This window comes from Salmo salar, chromosome 06, assembly GCF_965601325.2.
Source record: "Salmo salar chromosome 06, fSalSal1, whole genome shotgun sequence".
In the NCBI taxonomy this organism is placed as follows: domain Eukaryota; kingdom Metazoa; phylum Chordata; class Actinopteri; order Salmoniformes; family Salmonidae; genus Salmo; species Salmo salar.
The window spans coordinates 76,331,859-76,353,113 of record NC_138296.1 but is presented as its reverse complement, the minus strand read 5'-3'; the positions used below and the strand labels follow the sequence as shown (position 1 = coordinate 76,353,113).

Here is a 21,255-nt window from a genome sequence, read left to right as displayed (position 1 = left end):
GTGTATCTTCTTTGATATGCAAAGACCCAAACGGCATTCCATAGAAATCCTCGTTGAGAATGAAACGACTGAAGAAATGAACGAAACAGCACAGCAAGTAAGTGAAAGAAATAGGTTTTGATTATGTTTTACTGGTAATGGGGACATACGTAAATGCCAACAAATACATTTTTGGGTCAGTGTGGTGTGTGTAACCTTTATTTAACTAGGCAAGTCAGTTAAGAACAAATTCTTATTTTACAATGACGGCCTACCCTGGCCAAACCCTCCCCTAACCCGGACGACACTGGGTCAATTGTGCACCACCCTACGGGACTCCCAATCACAGCCAGATGTGATAGAGCCTGGATTCGAAGCAGGGTCTGTAGTGACACCTCTACCACTGAGATCCAGTGCCTTAGACCGATGCGCCACTCGGGATACAGCTGCTGTTTTTATAAGTAAGTTCATGTTTAAGTTGTTATTCAACACTTTGTTAAACACTTTTTTATAAGCCGTAAAATGTGCGTTCTCCCCAATTCCACTCTCGCTACAACCAGCACTGCAGCTGTAATGAATGAGTATAGCAAAGTGATGTTTCAATAAGCTTGCGTTGTTATTATTAGCAGCTTGTGTCTTTTTTAATAATAGAGGAATATTTCAGTCTCTGGTCATAGGAGAAACAACATGAATTGGTGCATGAGGCAGAAATAATGCAGTGACTTGAGTTTCACCATCAGCTGGAAGACAGTGTCTCCTTTTCTCAGTGGAGGGAGGGAGAGTAGTGAGTCAGGTGAGAGGCAGCCTCAACGCTGCTCCCTCCCCTAAGACTGAACATCAGTAAAATAAAAAGCTAATTACGGTCCTTCAGCTGTGCTTCACAAGTAATACAAATTATCTATTACCATTGTCTGAGAAGAACAACATTGGCAGGGCAATTCAAGCATAGACAGTATGCAGTGATAATGTATTGGGCCTATAGCTTACTGCACAAACCTCATTGCTACAGAACTGTTTTTAATTGGTTAATGTTGCATAGGCTTATGTTTATTAAGTCATGTTTTTTCTTTTTATCTAAGCGGTAGATCTCGGCTTGCTTTTGGACTCAGAAAGTGATCTTGACTCAGAAAAGGTTGGTGACCACTGATCTAGGTCTATAATTTAATATTTCTTTGTCATGACATTTCATAACCTGATTACCAGATATTTTTGTTTATAAAGCACACTTGGCAACTAATTTGCGGCCATTCTAAATAAAAATGTCCTGAATAATGGAAAGGACAATACCAGTGGGTATTGCGCAATAGCCTACACAATTGCACACAGTGGACTAGGTGTCCAATCCGACACACAGAAACATGTGAAGTTCGGAATGACAATTTCATCACCATACTGTGAGCTTTGCCGTTTCTAAAAATAAGTATTTGGGTGTTTTTGAAGCCTTTGTTCATGTTTTTTTTCCAAGGCCCCCATACTGCACATCGAGGATGAGGAAGTGATTTGCTGTTTGTGGTAAGTTTCTCAAAAACCTGATTTCACAAAAAATGTGCCTGGACCCTTCTATAACATCTATTTCCATAAAACATTTAGATGTGGTTATAAAAAAAGAACACTTCTCCTTTAAATCATTACCTTGATGCTTTCTTACTAGAACCTGCTGTAAATAAAGCAGACAATATCAATTTAAATCACTCGACTGTTATTCAGAAAATGATTTACTGGATCAGCTGATGATGGTCAACAATAGGCCTATCACAATACATGCCAGACTAAACAACTGGCCACCAAAAGCGCATCTAACAAGTAGGCTGTTAGTCCATGTATAATTATTGAAGAACCACGTGAATGACGAATCAAGTTAAAGGTGACTTTCGGTTAGCGTAGGCAAAAGAAACATTCGATTTTGCAATCACATACAGTCGTGGCCAAAAGTTTTGAGAATGACAAATATTAATTTCCACAAAGTTTGCTGCTTCAGTGTCTTTAGATATTTTTGTCAAATGTTACTATGGATTACTGAAGTATAATTACAAGCATTTCATAAGTGTCAAAGGCTTTTATTGACAATTACATGAAGTTGATGAAGAGTCAATATGTATTGATCCTTCTTTTCAAGACCTCTGCAATCCGCACTGGCATGCTGTCAATCAACTTCTGGGCCACATCCTGACTGATGGCAGCCCATTCTTGCATAATCAATGCTTGGAGTTTGTCAGAATTTGTGGGTTTTTGTTTGTCTACCCGCCTCTTGAGGATTGACCACAAGTTCTCAATGGGATTAAGGTCTGGGGAGTTTCCTGGCCATGGACCCAAAATATCAATGTTTTGTTCCCGGAGCCACTTAGTTATCACTTTTGCCTTATGGCAAGGTGCTCCATCATGCTGGAAAAGGCATTGTTCGTCACCAAACTGTTCCTGGATGGTTGGGAGAAGTTGCTCTCGGAGTATGCGTTGGTACCATTCTTTATTCATGGCTGTGTTCTTAAGCAAAATTGTGAGTGAGCCCACTCCCTTGGTTGAGAAGCAACCCTACACATGAATGGTCTCAGGATGCTTTACTGTTGGCATGACACAGGACTGATGGTAGCTCTCACCTTGTCTTCTCCGGACAAGCTTTTTTCCGGATGCCCCAAACAATCGGAAAGGGGATTCATCAGAGAAAATGACTTTACCCCAGTCCTCAGGAGTCCAATCCCTGTACCTTTTGCAGAATATCAGTCTGTCCCTGATGTTTGGCTTCTTTGCTGCCCTTCTTGACACCAGGCCATCCTCCAAATGTCTTCGCCTCACTGTGCGTGCAGATGCACTCACACCTGCCTGCTACCATTCCTGAGCAAGCCCCGATCCCGCAGCTGAATCAACTTTAGGAGACGGTCCTGGCGCTTGCTGGACTTTCTTGGGCGCCCTGAAGCCTTCTTCACAACAATTGAACCGCTTTCCTTGAAGTTCTTGATGATCTGATAAATGGTTGATTTAGGTGCAATCTTACTGGCAGCAATATCCTTGCCTGCGAAGCCCTTTTTGTGCAAAGCAATGATGACGGCACGTGTTATCTTGCAGGTCACCATGGTTGACAGAGGAAGAACAATTATTCCAAGCACCACCCTCCTTTTGAAGCTTCCAGTCTGTTATTCGAACTCAATCAGCATGACAGAGTGATCTCCAGCCTTGTCCTCGTCAACACTCACACCTGTGTTAACAAGAGAATCACTAACATGATGTCAGCTGGTCCTTTTGTGGCAGGGCTGAAATGCAGTGGAAATGTTTTTGGGGGATTCAGTTCATTTCCATGGCAAATAGGGACTTTGCAATTAATTGCAATTCATCTGATCACTCTTCATAACATTCTGGAGTATATGCAAATTGCCATCATACAAACTGAGGCAGTAGACTTTGTGAAAATGAATATTTGTGTCATTCTCAAAACTTTTGGCCACGACTGTACACCATTTTGCTGATAAATGTTTGTCAGCAGCCGTCTGGTGCGCCATCAGAATATCATCCCATCAGGTGTCGATGGGATGATTTTCAGATGTTTTATTCGAATTAAGCTTCCATAACAGCGAAACTGTTCAACCAGCACAAAGTCTGGACACTTTCCTACCTGTGCAGGCCAGTACATTTCCATATCGAAGAAAATGCAGCCTATTAACCTCTCTAGGGTATGTGGGACGAAATCATCCCACCTAGTCAACAGCCAGTGGAATCGAGTGGCGCAATATTCAAATACCTTAGAAATGCTATTACTTCAATTTCTCAAACATATGACTATTTTACACCATTTTAAAGACAAGACTCTCAATCTAACCACATTGTCCAAATTCAAAAAGGCTTTACAATGAAAGCAAAACATTAGATTATGTCAGGAGAGTACCCAGCCAGAAATAATCACACACCCATTTTTCAAGCTAGCATATAATGTCACAAAAACCAAAACCACAGCTAAATGCAGCACTAACCTTTGATGATCTTCATCAGATGACACTCCTAGGACATTATGTTATACAATACATGCATGTTTTGTTCAATCAAGTTCATATTTATATCAAAAACCAGCTTTTTACATTAGCATGTGACGTTCAGAACTAGCAAACATACCGAAAACCTCCGGTGAATTTACTAAATTACTCACGATAAACGTTCACAAAAAACATACAATTATTTTAAGAATTAAAGATACAGAACTCCATTATGCAATCGCGGTGTCAGATTTTAAAATAGCTTTTCGGCAAAAGCACATTTTGCAATATTCTGAGTAGATAGCTCGCCATCACGGGCTAGCTAATTTGACACCCACCAAGTTTGGCGTTCACTAAACTCAGAATTACTATAAGAAAAATTGGATTACCTTTGCTGTTCTTCGTCAGAATGCACTCACAGGACTTCTACTTCATCCACAAATGTTGTTTTGGTTCAAAATAATCCATAGTTATGTTCAAATATCCTCTGTTTTGTTCTTGCGTTCAAGACACTATCCGAACGGTGACGCGCGGACGCGTATCGTGACAAAAAAAATGCAAAATATTCCATTACCGTACTTCGAAGCATGTCAAACGCTGTTTAAAATCAATTTTTATGCGATTTTTCTCGTAAAATAGCGATAATATTCCGACCGGGAGACGTCTTTTTCGTTCAAAGACTGAAAATGTAAAATGGCCTCTTCACGTGCACGCGTGCGCCCGTCTCATTGTTCTCAGATCGACCACTATCCAAATGCGCTACTGTTTTTCAGGCAGGGGCTGCAAAGTCATCATTCAACGTTCTGGCGCCTTCTGAGAGCCTATGGGAGCCTTAGAAAGTGTCACGTTACAGCAGAGATCCTCTGTTTTCGATAAAGAGAGTATAGAAGGCCAAGAAATGGTCAGAGAGGGCACTTCCTGTACAGAATCTTCTCAGGTTTTGGCCTGCCATATGAGTTCTGTTATACTCACAGACACCATTCAAACAGTTTTAGAAACTTTAGGGTGCCTTCTATCCAAATCAAACAATTATATGCATATTCTAGTTTCTGGGCAGTAGTAATAACCAGATTAAATCGGGTACGTTTTTTATCCGGATGTGAAAATACTGCCCCCTACCCTAGCGAGGTTAACTGACAGACTTTCCATTTTGGTGCCGATCGCTAGTAGCCTAATAATATTTCTCCAATCTATAGAGATATTCAGTATGTTGCTGACATACAATAATTAGATTTTAGAGCAAATTGAAATAATGAATTATTTAAAAAGTTCAAAATAACTGTCATGTAGGATATTAAATATTCTGCACAGTGGCTAACTCTTATTAGTAGGTTTACTTACAGATGCAATTTTTCAAGTATTCTGCCCGACTCGGTTTTATTTATTTTTGTCAACAAGGAAGGCAAAATATAAACTAGATATAGCCTTCATATGAATTACAATAGCTACTGTTAGAAATATAAACATTTGGTGACAGCTCTCTCATTTTCTATTTTTAGAAGGTAGATATGGCCTTAGACCACAAAATAAAAACTAGATGAAGCGAAAACATTCTTTACAACAAAAAGTACATTGTGAAAACTAGTGAACAAAAATATAAAACGCGATTTGTAAAGTGTTGGTTCCATGTTTCATGAGCTAAAATAAAAAGATCCCCGAAACTTTCCATACGCACAAAAAGCTTATTCAAATTTTGAGCACAAAATGTATTTACATCCCTGTTACTGAGAATTATATAAAATCATCCAGCATTCAATTTTTGCGAATGTATTAAAAATGTAAAACAGAAATACCTAAGTATTCAGACCCTTTGCTATGAGACTCGAAATTGATCTCAGGTGCATCCTGTTTCCATCGATCATCCTTGAGATGTGTCTACAACTTGGAGTCCACCTGTGGTAAACTCAATTGATTGGAAATATTTGGAAAGGCACACACCTGTCTATAGAGGTTGACCGATTCATCGGAATGGCCGATTAATTAGGGACGATTTCAGTTTTTGGACACCGATCATGACCGATTACATTGCACTCCACGAGGAGACCACGTGGCAGGCTGACTACCTGTTACGTGAGTGCAGCAAGGAGCCAAGGTAAGTTGCTAGCTAACATTAAACTTATCTTATAAAAAACAATCAATCTTAACATAATCACTAGTCAACTACACATGGTTGATATTACTAGCTTATCTAGCTTGTCCTGTGTTGCATATAATCAATGCGGTGCCTGTTAATTTCTCATCGAATCACAGCCTACTTCAACTTCACCAAACAGGTGATGATTTAACAAGCGCATTCGCGAAAAAAACACTGTCGTTGCACCAATGTGTATCTAACCATAAACATCATTGCCTTTCTTAAAATCAATGCACAAGTATATATTTGTCAACCTGCATATTTAGTTAATATTGCCTGCTAACATGAATTTCTTTTAACTAATGAAATTGTGTCACTTCTCTTGCGTTCTGTGCAACAGAGTCAGGGTATATGCAACAGTTTGGGCTGCTTAGCTCGTTGCGAACTGTGTGAAAACCATTTCTTCCTAACAAAGACCGTAATTAATTTGCCAGAATTGTACATAATTATGAAATAACATTGAAGGTTGTGCAATGTAACAGCCATATTTAGACTTAGCGATGCCACCGGTTAGATAAAATACAGAATGGTTCCGTATTTCACTGAAAGAATAAACGTTTTGTTTTCAAAATTATAGTTTCCGGATTTGACCATATTAATGACCTAAGACTCGTATTTCTGTGTGTTAGTATATTATAATTAAGTCTATGATTTGGTATTTGATAGAGCAGTCTGACTGAGCGGTGGTAGGCAGCAGCAGGCTTGCAAGCATTCATTCAAACAGCACTTTCCTGCATTTGCCAGCAGCTCTTCGCTGTGCTTCAAGCATTGCGCTGTTTATGACTTCAAGCCCATCAACTCCCGAGATTAGGCTGGCAACACTATAGTGCCTATAAGAACATCCAATAGTCAAAGGTATATGAAATAATAATGGTATAGAGACAAATATTCCTATAATAACTACAACCTAAAACTACAACCTAAAACTTCATACCTGGGAATATTGAAGACTCATGTTAAAAGGAACCACCAGCTTTCATATGTTCTCATGTTCTGAACGTTAGCTTTTGTTACATGGCAAATATTTCACTTTTACTTTCTTCTCCAACACTTTGTTTTTGCATTATTTAAACCAAATTGAACATGTTTCATTATTTATTTGAGACTAAATTGATTTTATTGATGTATTATATTAAGTTAAAATAAAAGTGTTCATTCAGTATTGTTGTAATTGTCATTATTACAAATATATAAAAAACGGTTGATTAAATCGGTATTGACTTGTTTTGGTCTTCCAAAAAAAATAAAAAAAATAAAAAATAAAATAAAATCGATATCGGCGTTGTCAACCTCAAGTCTATATAAAAGGTCCCACAGTTGACAGTGCATGTCAGAGCAAAAACCAAGACATGAGGTCAAAGGAATTCTCTGTAGAGCTCCGAGACAGGATTGTGTCGTGGCACAGATCTGGGGAAGGGTACCAAAACATGTCTGCAGCATTGAAGGTCCCCAAGAACACAGTGGCCTCCATCATTCTTAAATGGAAGAAGTTAGGAGAAAGACTCTTCCTAGACCTGGCCGCCCGGCCAAATCGAGCAATCGGGGGAGAAGGACCTTGGTTAGGGAGGTGACCAAGAACCCGATGGTCACTCTGACAGAGCTCCAGAGTTCCTCTGTGGAGATGGGAGAACCTTCCAGAAGGACAACAATCTCTGCAGCAATCCACCAATCAGGCCTTTATCGTAGAGTGGCCAGACAGAAGCCACTCCTCAGTAAAAAAGGCACGTGACAGCCCGCTTGGAGTTTGCCAAAAGGCACCTAAAGGACTCTCAGATCATGAGAAACAAGATTCTCTTGTCTGAGGAAACCAAGATTGAACACTTTGGCACCATCCCTACGGTGAAGCATTGGGGGTGGAAGCATAATGCTGTGGGGATGTTTTTGCGAGGCAGGAACTCTTCCCGAATGTTCACCTTCCAACAGGACAATGACCCTAAGCACACAGCCAAGACAACGCAGGAGTGGCTTCAGGACAAGTCTCTGAAAGTCCTTGAGTGGCCCAGCCAGAGCCTGGAATTGAACCCGATTGAAAATCTCCACATCCAACCTGACAGAACTTGAGAGGATCTGCAGAGAATGGGAGAAACTCCCCAAATACAGGTGTGCCAAGCTTGTAATTGAAAAAGCGACTAAACCCGTTTTGGCTTTGTCATTATGGGGTATTGTGTGTAGATTGAGGGAAAAAACGATTTAATCATTTTTAGAATAAGGCTGAAAATGTAACAAAATACGAAAAAAGTCAAGGGGTCTGAATACTTCCCGAATGCACTGGATAACATGTAACAGCAGCGCTTCACAAATTTCTCAGGCTCAAGAAACAACAAATGCTTCCTCTCTGCTGGCATGCCCTTTTTTCACCCCACCTTCCCCCACTCTCCAAACCTACCTTCCCTCTAGGGCTGGGAGGTCCACCGTATGTTACTATATACACTCACACACACACACACCGGGAACGGTTTGGGTTTTTGCTTTACCTTCTATAACGGTATTTTAATGTTTGGTTTGTTAAATGTGATATGCCGTGTGTAACGTCCATTTGTATAGTTTACTCTGCTACTTGAGTCATCCCTCTCTCCTCTCTCTCTCCATGCCGCTTTCCACACAGACCTAGTCCCACCTGTCACTCACGGAGTGCATGTTGTTGTTGCTTGACCACGAGACACTTTCATTCAGTCTGCATGGTCAATGCAGCACATGCAACAATGTTGATGACAACGATGTTGTTTCCACTTTGATCTTAATATAAATCCACAAGCGTTCTATAATTACAATATTAGTTTGTGTTTCTTACATCTGCAAACAGCTAGTTTGTATTTTCTTAGCAAGTTAAGCTAAATCGTGTTAGCCACTAATGCTAATCGCTAGTTAGCTGGCTAGCTAAAGAGCTAATAAAAGTACTGAGTCAGAGGAAACGTACCTAGCTAATACAGCCTAATACCAGTGCTGGTGGAGGCCTAAATCAGCATGTTGTTCGTGCAGCAGTATCTTCTAAATCAAAGAGGAATAGGAGAAGCATGAATATGTTGGTTACATGAATAAAGATTTAATGTAGCCAAAGATTGTAGGAAACCCTGAATATCACTTGGTTCCTACCCTGTCATAATAACTCGTCCATGGCATTTTCATTCATTGTCATGTCAAACAACACTGTATTCAAAGTGCCCACTATTTATATTCTATCTATAGAATTACAATAAACATTATATTTCCATGATTCCAAAAGTTCACCTATGGGTTTTGATCTAAATCTCAATTGCAACATTTGGTTAAAAATAAGGCCTAGTATTTTTGCCCATATCGTGGCAGTGTGGAAATGATGTCAAATGAGTGCAGGAAATGCAGAAATTGATGGAAATGCAGGGAATTATTTTAGGTTGAATAGAACAGTATAAAAGAATCAGAATGGAGAAAGACCCATTATATTCTAAATGATTTCAAACTCAGCAAAAAAAGAAACGTCCCTTTTTCAGGACCCTGTCTTTCAAAGATGATTCCTAAAGATCCAAATAACTTCACAGATATTCATTGTAAAGGGTTTAAACACTGTTTCCCATGCTTGTTCAATGAACCATAAACAATTAATGAACACGCGGAACGGTCGTTAAGACACTAACAGCTTTCAGACGGTAGGCAATTAAGGTCACAGTTATGAAAACTTAGGACACTAAAGAGGCCTTTCTACTGACTCTGAAAAACACCAACAGAAAGATGCCCAGGGTCCCTGCTCATCTGCGTGAACGTGCCTCAGGCATGCTGCAAGGAGGCATGAGGACTGCAGATGTGGCCAGGGTAATAAATTGCAATGTCCGTACTGTGAGACGCCTAAGACAGCGCTACAGGGAGACAGGGCGGACAGCTGATCGTCCTCGCAGTGGCAGACCGCGTGTAACAACACCTGCACAGGATAGGTAAATCCGAACATGACACCTGCGGGCCAGGTACAGGATGGCAACAACAACTGCCCGAGTTACACCAGGAATGCACAATCCCTCCATCAGTGCTCAGCCTGTTCGCAATTGGCTGAGAGAGGCTGGACACTCTTGCCTGCATCTAGGGTGTAATCATTAGTCCAACAGTTGTAAAGTTTGCAACTCTGAACGGTTTCCTGTTTCCGGTCACAACTTGCAGACTTGTTTACGCTGCTGTGCGTTTTCTTGCCGATCTTACTTTGCTACCTGACGGTTTTTACTTTTTCATTACCGTATATTTTTACTTTTTCCCTCACTCAACTTTTTTCATTCAACTTTTTCACCCCGGAGGTTTTATCTGGACATGGTTCGTCAGGACTTCAAACAGCCAAGGCTAAGTAACATTAACATGATGCCTTCTAATTGCAGTTGTTGTACTTATAATATACAGGAGAACGATCGCCTTACGGCAAGGATAGCTGTGCTGCAAGCCCATCTTCAGACGCAATCGTTAGGCAAGGGCAATTTCAGTGTAGGAAAGGATGAAACAGCGTCTGTGCCACCAGTAAGTACAGATAGTAACGTTAGTATAAACCCCCTCGCACGGTCCCCGCAGCCGGACAACTTTCTCATGGCTTCTGGAGGGAAACGCTGTAGGAATGCTCAACCGGTGTCGCTTATTCAGCCGACAGAAACTTTCAACCGGTTCTCCCCATTAAGCGAGTCGGAGGCCGAGACTTCTCTGGTCTCTGCTCCTCCCGTTGTGGGGTCTGAGACGCCGACGGCTCCCACCATTAGCTCTGACAAATTGAAAACCCTAGTCATTGGCGACTCCATTACCCGCAGTATTAGACTTAAAACTAATCATCCAGCGATCATACACTGTTTACCAGGGGGCAGGGCTACCGACGTTAAGGCTAATCTAAAGACGGTGCTGGCTAAAGCTAAAACTGGCGAGTGTAGAGAGTATAGAGATATTGTTATCCACGTCGGCACCAACGATGTTAGGATGAAACAGTCAGAGGTCACCAAGCGCAACATAGCTTCAGCGTGTAAATCAGCTAGAAAGATGTGTCGGCATCGATTAATTGTCTCTGGCCCCCTCCCAGTTAGGGGGAGTGATGAGCTCTACAGCAGAGTCTCACAACTCAATCGCTGGTTGAAAACTGTTTTCTGCCCCTCCCAAAAGATAGAATTTGTAGATAATTGGCCCTCTTTCTGGGACTCACCCACAAACAGGACCAAGCCTGGCCTGTTGAGGAGTGACGGACTCCATCCTAGCTGGAGGGGTGCTCTCATCTTATCTACGAACATAGACAGGGCTCTAACTCCTCTAGCTCCACAATGAAATAGGGTGCAGGCCAGGCAGCAGGCTGTTAGCCAGCCTGCCAGCTTAGTGGAGTCTGCCACTAGCACAGTCAGCGTAGTCAGCTCAGCTTTCCCCATTGAGACCGTGTCTGTGCCTCGATCTAGGTTGGGCAAAATTAAAAATGGCGGTGTTCGCTTTAGCAATCTCACTAGTATAAAGACCTCCTCCATTCCTGCCATTATTGAAAGAGATTGTGATACCTCACATCTCAAAATTGGGTTACTTAATGTTAGATCCCTCACTTCCAAGACAGTTATAGTCAATGAACTAATCATTGATCATAATCTTGATGTGATTGGCCTGACTGAAACATGGCTTAAGCCTGATGAATTTACTGTGTTAAATGAGGCCTCACCCCCTGGTTACACTAGTGACCATACCCCCCGTGCATCCGGCAAAGGCGGAGGTGTTGCTAACATTTACGATAGCAAATTTCAATTTACAAAAAAAAAAAATGACATTTTCGTCTTTTGAGCTTCTAGTCATGAAATCTATGCAGCCTACTCACTCACTTTTTATAGCTACTGTTTACAGGCCTCCTGGGCCATATGCAGTGTTCCTCACTGAGTTCCCTGAATTCCTATCGGATCTTGTAGTCATAGCAGATAATATTCTAATTTTTGGTGACTAACATTCACATGGAAAAGTCCACAGACCCACTCCAAAAGGCTTTCGGAGCCATCATCGACTCAGTGGGTTTTGTCCAACATGTCTCTGGACCTACTCACTGCCACAGTCATACTCTGGACCTAGTTTTGTCCCATGGAATAAATGTTGTGGATCTTAATGTTTTTCCTCATAATCATGGATTATCGGACCACCATTTTATTGCGTTTGCAATCGCAACAAATAATCTGCTCAGACCCCAACCAAGGAGCATTAAAAGTCGTGCTATAAATTCTCAGACAAGCCAAAGATTCCTTGATGCCCTTCCAGACTCCCTCTGCCTACCCAAGGACGTCAGAGGACAAAAATCAGTTAACCACCTAACCGAGGAACTCAATTTAACCTTGCGCAATACCCTAGATGCAGTTGCACCCCTAAAAATTCAAAATATCTGTCATAAGAAACTAGCTCCCTGGTATACTGAAAATACACGAGCTCTGAAGCAAGCTTCCAGAAAATTGGAACGGAAATGGCGCCACACTAAACTGGAAGTCTTCCGACTAGCTTGGAAAGACAGTACCGTGCAGTATCGAAGAGCCCTCACTGCTGCTCGGTCATCCTATTTTTCCAACTTAATTGAGGAAAATAAGAACAATCCGAAATTTCTTTTTGATACTGTCGCAAAGCTAACTAAAAAGCAGCCTTCGCAAATGGAGGATGGCTTTCACTTCAGCAGTAATACATTTATGAACTTCTTTGAGGAAAAGATCATGATCATTAGAAAGTAAATTACGGACTCCTCTTTAAATCTGGGTATTCCTCCAAAGCTCCATTGTCCTGAGTTTACACAACTCTGCCAGGACCTAGGATCAAGGGAGATACTAAAGTGTTTTAGTACTATATCTCTTGACACAATGATGAAAATAATCATGGCCTCCAAACCCTCAAGCTGCATACTGGACCCTATTCCAACTAAACTACTGAAAGAGCTGCTTCCTGTGCTTGGCCCTCCTATGTTGAACATAATAAACGGCACTCTATCCACCGGATGTGTACCAAGCTCACTAAAAGTGGCAGTAATAAAGCCTCTCTTGAAAAAGCCGAATCTTGACCCAGAAATTATAAAAAACTAATCGGCCTATATCGAATCTTCCATTCCTCTCAAAAATTTTAGAAAAAGCTGTTGCACAGCAACTCACTGCCTTCCTGAAGACAAACAATGTATACGAAATGCTTCAGTCTGGTTTTAGACCCCATCATAGCACTGAGACTGCACTTGTGAAGGTGGTAAATGACCTTTTAATGACGTCAGACCGAGGCTCTGTCCTCGTGCTCCTAGATCTTAGTGCCGCTTTTGATACCATCGATCACCACATTCTTTTGGAGAGATTGGAAACCCAAATTGGTCTACATGGACAGTTCTGGCCTGGTTTAGATCTTATCTGTCGGAAAGATATCAGTTTGTCTCTGTGAATGGTTTGTCCTCTGACAAATCAATTGTAAATTTCGGTGTTCCTCAAGGTTCCATTTTAGGACCACTATTGTTTTCACTATATATTTTACCTCTTGAGGATGTCATTCGAAAACATAATGTTAAATTTCACTGCTATGCGGACGACACACAGCTGTACATTTCAATGAAACATGGTGAAGCCCCAAAATTGCCCTCGCTAGAAGCCTGTGTTTCAGACATAAAGAAGTGGATGGCTGCAAACTTTCTACTTTTAAACTCGGACAAAACAGAGATGCTTGTTCTAGGTCCCAAGAAACAAAGAGATCTTCTGTTGAATCTGACAATTAATCTGGATGGTTGTACAGTCGTCTCAAATAAAACTGTGAAGGACCTCGGCGTTACTCTGGACCCTGATCTCTCTTTTGAAGAACATTTTAGTCATTTAGCAGACGCTCTTATCCAGAGCGACTTACAGTAGTGAATGCATACATTTCAAACATTTTTTCTCGGTACTGGTCCCCCGTGGGAATCGAACCCACAACCCTGGCGTTGCAAACACCATGCTCTACCAACTGAGCCACACGGGACCTATCAAGACTGTTTCAAGGACAGCTTTTTTCCATCTACGTAACATTGCAAAAATCAGAAACTTTCTGTCCAAAAATGACGCAGAAAAATTAATCCATGCTTTTGTTACTTCTAGGCTGGACTACTGCAATGCTCTACTTTCCGGCTACCCGGATAAAGCACTAAACAAACTTCAGTTAGTGCTAAATACGGCTGCTAGAATCCTGACTAGAACCAAAAAAATTGATCATATTACTCCAGTGCTAGCCTCCCTACACTGGCTTCCTGTTAAGGCAAGGGCTGATTTCAAGGTTTTACTGCTAACCTACAAAGCATTACATGGGCTTGCTCCTACCTATCTTTCCGATTTGGTCCTGCCGTACATACCTACACGTACGCTACGGTCACAAGACGCAGGCCTCCTAATTGTCCCTAGAATTTCTAAGCAAACGGCTGGAGGTAGGGCTTTCTCCTATAGAGCTCCATTTTTATGGAATGGTCTGCCTACCAATGTGAGAGACGCAGACTCAGTCTCAACCTTTAAGTCTTTACTGAAGACTTATCTCTTCAGTAGGTCCTATGATTAAGTATAGTCTGGCCCAGGAGTGTGAAGGTGAACGGAAAGGCTGGAGCAACGAACCGCCCTTGCTGTCTCTGCCTTGCCGGTTCCCCTCTTTCCACTGGGATTCTCTGCCTCTAACCCTTTTACAGGGGCTGAGTCACTGGCTTACTGGTGTTCTTCCATGCCGGCCATGGGAGGGGTGCGTCACTTGAGTGGGTTGAGTCACTGACGTGGTCTTCCTGTCTGGGTTGGCGCCCCCCCTTGGGTTGTGCCATGGCGGAGATCGTTGTGGGCTATACTCGGCCTTGTCTTAGGACGGTAAGTTGGTGGTTGGAGACATCCCTCTAGTGGTGTGGGGGCTGTGCTTTGGCAAAGTGGGTGGGGTTATATCCTGCCTGTTTGGCCCTGTCCGGGGGTATCATCGGATGGGGCCACAGTGTCTTCTGATCCCTCCTGTCTCAGCCTCCAGTATTTATGCTGCAGTAGTTTACGTGTCGGGGGGCTAGGGTCAGTCTGTTACATCTGGAGTATTTCTCTTGTCTTATCCGGTGTCCTGTGTGAATTTAAATATGCTCTCTCTAATTCTCTCTCTCTTTCTGTCTTTCTCTCGGAGGACCTGAGCCCTAGGACCATGCCTCAGGACTACCTGGCATGATGACTCCTTGCTGTCCCCAGTCCACCTGGCCGTGCTGCTGCTCCAGTTTCAACTGTTCTGCCTGCGGCTATGGAACCCTGACCTGTGCACCGGACATGCTTGTTGCACCCTCGACAACTACTATGATTATTATTATTTGACCATGCTGATCATTTATGAACATTTTAACATCTTGACCATGTTCTGTTATAATATCCACCCTGCACAGCCAGAAGAGGACTGGCCACCCCTCATAGCCTTTCTTCCTAGGTTTTTGGCCTTTCTAGGGAGTTTTTCCTAGGGAGTTGTTCCTAGCCACCGTGCTTCTGTCACATGCATTGCTTGCTGTTTGGGGTTTTAGGCTGGGTTTCTGTACAGCACTTTGAGATATCAGCTGATGTACGAAAGGCTATATAAATAAATTTGATTTGATTTGACTGAGGGCTTGTTGACCTGTTGTAAGGCAGATCCTCACCAGACATCACCGGCAACAACGTCGCCTATGGGCACAAACCCACAGTCGCTGGACCAGACAGGACTGGCAAAAAGTGCTCTTCACTGACGAGTCGCGGTTTTGTTTCACCAGGGGTGATGGTTGGTTTCGCGTTTATCGTCGAAGGAATGAGCGTTAGACCGAGACCTGTACTCTGGAGCGGGATCGAGGTGGAGGGTCCGCCATGGTCTGGGGCGGTGTGTCACAGCATCATTGGACTGAACTTGTCATTGCAGGCAATCTCAACGCTGTGCGTTACAGGGAAGACATCCTCCTCCCTCATGTGGTACCCCTCCTGCAGGCTCATCCTGACATGACCCTCCAGCATGACAATGCCACCAGCCATACTGCTCGTTCTGTGTGTGATTTCCTGCAAGACAGGAATGTCAGTGTTCTGCCATGGCCAGCGAAGAACCCGGATCTCAAACCCATTGAGCACATCTGGGACCTGTTGGATCGGAGGGTGAGGGCTAGGGTCATTCCCCCCAGAAATGTCTGGGAACTTGCAGGTGCCTTGGTGGAAGAGTGGGGTAACATCTCACAGAAAGAACTGGCAAATCTGGGGCATCTCCTCCATGAGGAGGAGATGCTCTGCAGTACTTATTGCAGCTGGTGGCCACACGATGATACTGACTGTTACTTTTGAACCCCCCTTTGTTCAGGGACACATTATTCAATTTCTGTGGAACTTGTTTAGTTTATGTCTCAGTTGTTGAATCTTATGTTCATACAAATATTTACACGTTAAGTTCGCTGAAAATAAACGCAGTTGACAGTGAGATGACGTTTATTTTATATATAGCCACCCTAAGGTCACACATTACTCAAAGCAAATTTAGAACTTTTATTAATCAAAAACATAAAATACCGTCAAATATTTGAAAAATACCATATGCTATTTTGGCCATATCGCCCAGCCCTACTTCCCTCTCACCTACATTCCCCTTCTCTCCTACCTTCCCCCTCCCCCCCCTCCTGTCCACTCCATGCCTCAGCTCCCAAACGTGACCTCACAGCAGGGAGGCTAGCCAGTAGCAGGTGAAAGGTTGTGAACCACCATACAAAAGACGCTCTACTGCTCCTGTAGAGGGGGGGGGGGGGGGGGGTCTAAGCCCCACCCCCCCACGCTCCCCAAAACAGTGTCAAACAGCCAAGACGAAAGCTCCTGAGGATTTGGTGATCGCACTGGGAAACAGATCATAGTATTATACAGGAAAAAGTCAGGAAGAATAAACAACTGTATGACAGTACAGTTCAGTACCGTTTAATCTCCCAAAGGCCATCTCCCCATTCATTCACCTACAAAGGATCACCCCCCCCCCCCCCTCTACCTTCAGTAATGATACTACCCCGTGTTGGAAAATATTTGCGATATGCCTTTCATGTCTGATGGCAGAGTCACAGTTGGGTCTCTTCCGTCTACAGTGTTTGAACTTGAAGCACAATCTGGAACTCTTTAAGAGAAGAGCGGAGATAAAAGTGTAGGGTTTCAGTGGACATCAGGGTGCCGTGTGTCATCTCACACACACAACACTCACACAAAAGCTCAACTTCAAGCTCTGCTTCCAGCAGGTTTTCTATCTGTAGTGCAGTACACAGAGGGCAGGTTGAGGATTTATTGAAGATGTCATTCTGAGAGTGAGAAATTAAATGTTATACAACACAGACAGGAACAGGTCCAAAGACATGCTGTGGAAGTGGAGCCATCCCTGTAAAGAACCAACCTAGTAACAGCTACAGAACACAGTGAGGGACGGCTGTGCTCTCTTAAATCTGCCCTGCAGGCTACAGCTCAGCATAGTCTTCCCAACTTTCCCACCAGACAGTGACCACTAAGTAAAAAAACAGGGAGTGGTGATAGAAGGGCTTATTCTAGATCAGGTGTTGTACATTAGAGAATAAAAGAGGGGCGGGGCCTGGAGAACGCAGAGTTCTTGAACACACGCTCCCGTCCACCTACCTCCCATCCTCCCCCCACCATGTGAAACTGTCACAAATCACTGGAAGCGCACACCCCTCCCCCCTCGTAAAAACCGAGCACGTCATTAGAGCACCAGTAAATCACTAGGGAGATGTCACTGGGAGTACTGGGGGATCCAGCCTGTCCCATCACCAGTCAGGGTGTAGCTTTACTGGGTAGAAAACTGGGGGGGTGAGGTCACTTCCTCTCCGGTTACATTCTCACGAGATTTAAGTGCCAGTGTAAACACCTGCACCCCGGCCTGAAGAGCTGCAGGGCTCCTTGGGCAGGTGGTGCTGTATCCCAGTGGTGTGACAGGCAGGTTTCCTATTCCTTCCCTTTATATCCATTGATATACAAGGACTTGATAGGTGTAATTTATGTTGACAAAACCTATCCAATCACTTTACAAGCCAGAGGCGATGAAGGAAAGTTATGGTTACTCAGGCCTGGTCCTACGTGTAGGATTTCTTTCTGATCTGTTATGCTGATGAAATCACCTCTAGCACTCTTCAGAGAAAGCAGAAAAGGCAATTTCTCTGCAAATCTTGTCAATGGCACAAAAATTGACAATATTTCCACCACAACAACAATCAATAAACTATGTATATCATGTACAGAAACTACCTTTCTGAATCCAGAGCTAAGTATTATTACATTAACACATTATTACTATTATTACTTTAACTTGTCTTTGTGTAAATTTCAAACACACCCTTGGAACGCGCATGGAAACTTTTTATCCACGACCACATGCAGAGTGGACTGGCTATGACGATAATTCAGAAGTCTGCAAGAATTTTGAGATGAAGTGTCAATCATCTAAACGTCACTGGGTCCTGATGAGGCAACTAGGGATGTCTTCATAGGTCCAGACACTAGCGGTTCTGGGGGGGGGCAGTGCCCCTGTGACAACAATTTTGGACCCCCTTGTGCCCCCCCTAAATGTGGAGTATGAAATAAGTTTTACATAACTAATTTTTGCTATCATTATTAGACAGAAAATGAAAATAAATTGTTGAATGATTATGAACATGGTCTTTTGCCTGCTAATGCTGGCAATGCAGTGAAGAAAACGATATGACAACAATAACGTCTAATGTAACTGGCCCCTCTAACAGTACAACTGGCCCCAGCTTGGCCCCCCCAGTTGAAATGGTCTAGAACCGCCACTGGGTCCAGAACAGTGAAAAAGTTTGTAATGTCTTTCCCCAATCATGTACAGAATGGCATTTCAGATTAAACACGTATTTAGCACTTACTTGCTTTCTTTGGCCGTCCTAACCTTCGACATCCTGTTCGTGAAAAATTATTCACTCTCACGGGAGAAAAGCTGTTCTTCATTGATCCTCCGTTTACCTGCAAAACTTCTGTAAACAACCGCCAGCAGCGACGCTCTGAGGAAACAACAATGTTTTTTCATCAAATGAATTGGCCATTTTCATGAATAGAAGTTCATAATCAAGGTATGTACTTTGACATGTAATATTCCGTTGAATACGCGCATGCGTACATTAATTATTTGCAGGTGTCAAGCTCAGGGGTCACGTGTGCTGAAGGAACGCGCTTCAATTAAAGATCCAAATAGCACCTAGGTCCACTGTTTCAAATGCAGCCTTATTCAATCATTCATGTAGCCTACACCCAAAGCTGAATAAAAACAAAAAAAGTCTAAATACAATCCTTGAATTGGCATTCTTGTTGTATTCCATTTCTTTCCAATAATGATTCACTTGATATTTTATGATTTATTCAGGACATGAAATAATATAAAAAGGCACAAATATAATGGGGAAAGTACAATCTGGAGTTCAACTAAACAAGAGATAAGGACCAAGAATGACATGACATTATTGCTTGCTGGTATGAGTGGCATTTCCATTTCTTCCATTTATGAAACAAACCTTTCTTCCCAGTGACATCACTTGAGCCTCTGGAATGCCTTTAACTCAATGTAGGAGATGTGCACACAAGATAAGACAGTAAGACATAGATCCAGAGGGTTTCAACATGACATCAGAGTGACGTCTGATTCCTCTGATGTCTAGAGAGAGTATTATATGACAAGGTCTCTTCATGTTAGTATTGATGACACTTCCACTTCTGTATAAGGACTTTGTGACGTGTAAAAAAGGGCTATATAAATCAATTTGATTGATTTACTTACAGATTATTGTTTATCATCTTCTTCTATTGTTTGTGTGTTTCGCTTCACCAGTCTCTCAATTGTGATTCAATTTTGCTCAAAAGATCAGGAATATGGATATGACATTTTCTGTCATGTTTACCAGTTGTAAATCCTCCTGAAGAGGTCAATGCTATACTGCATTTGTATTGTTATCAGTTCAAAAGTTAGATGGCTAGTTTTGGACTTTGGTAAACAGAGGTCAGTAATACACTACCACAATGCCCCAAACCAACCCCCAAGCAGAACTGGCTAGCCTCAGTTCATGGCCAGTCCATTGGGGCCATCCATTCATGTAGTGCCTAAGGGTGTGTACTAGATTACATCGACGGAGCATTACATTAAATAAGTGGAACTGGCTGGGGGTACTGGAGGAGAGTTTCGGAAAACACTGAGTTAGGAGGACCGTCCATGTTGAGCCTGAGGGTGTGTTGAGGCTTCAGTAATTCCAACTGTCACTAGGCACGGGCAGAGAAGGACACACCAATTACATCAATGAGATTCTCAATGGTCCTATGTAATTGTATAGACAGACAGACAGTCTTTATTGAGTTCACAGTACTGAGCCATCACATTACCACTACGTTACTACACATTGCTACTCTTCTGTCTGAGTGCTATCATTCATGTGAGATACATGCTCATTTTGAATGTACACAGGAAAACTGTCCTATATGATCTCAGTGTGTTCAATGTTTGTGGTTGGCCTTGTCAAATGCACAAACAGGGATGAACCTAGGAAAGGTATTTTGTCTTTTTCATTTCCAAAGCTAAAAAAAGAAAAAGTTAAAACATTAAACCAAATGATTGGAACGTATTATATTAGCAAGTGCATCATGCTTTTATTCCATTGTTCCTTTGTTTGGCCTAAACAATGGGTTACATAGATAATCAAATGCACCCACATGAATTTAGAATGATGACAGCAATGCTGTCTATAAAATAATATATAAAAAAATCTAATCTATTTGATTAGATATGCAGTCCAGGTACGTTGCTACGGTCATTGCACAATGGAAGAAAAACATGATATTATTATCACGTGTGCTTCCTCTCCGGCCTCTAGGTCACCAGGCTGCTCATTATGGCACACACCTGTCACCATTGTTACACGCACCTGCGCGTCATCAGACTCACCTGGACTTGGTTGTTGACATACACTTAGGTTGGAGTTATTAAAACTTGTTTTTCAACCACTCCACAAATTTCTTGTTAACAAACTATAGTTTTGGCCAATCGGTTAGGACATCTACTTTGTGTATGACACAAGTACATTTTCCAACAAATATTTACAGACAGATTATTTCACTTATAATTCACCGCATCACAATTCCAGAGGGTCAGAAGTTTACATATACTAAGTTGACTGTGCCCTTTAAACAGCTTGGAAAATTCCAGAAAAGGTCATGGCTTTAGAAGCTTCTGATAGGCTAATTGACATCATTT

The 21,255-nt window shown here is 42.3% G+C and overlaps 1 protein-coding gene and 1 non-coding gene across 2 annotated transcripts in view; both read right to left on the bottom strand.

Annotated features, from left to right (window-relative positions):
- LOC106607972 (pleckstrin homology domain-containing family G member 1) overlaps positions 1-19,123 on the bottom strand; it is a 130,563-nt gene extending 111,440 nt beyond the window's left edge. Inside the window, exon 1 of the mRNA XM_014205508.3 lies at positions 18,887-19,123. Coding sequence (XP_014060983.1) covers positions 18,887-18,968 — 82 coding nt within the window. The 5' untranslated portion in view covers positions 18,969-19,123. The remainder of the gene's footprint in view (positions 1-18,886) is intronic.
- Positions 13,922-13,997, bottom strand: trnaa-ugc (transfer RNA alanine (anticodon UGC)). Its single transcript has one exon. It is a non-coding gene; the product is annotated as a tRNA-Ala (tRNA).
- Positions 19,124-21,255: the final 2,132 nt, after the last annotated feature.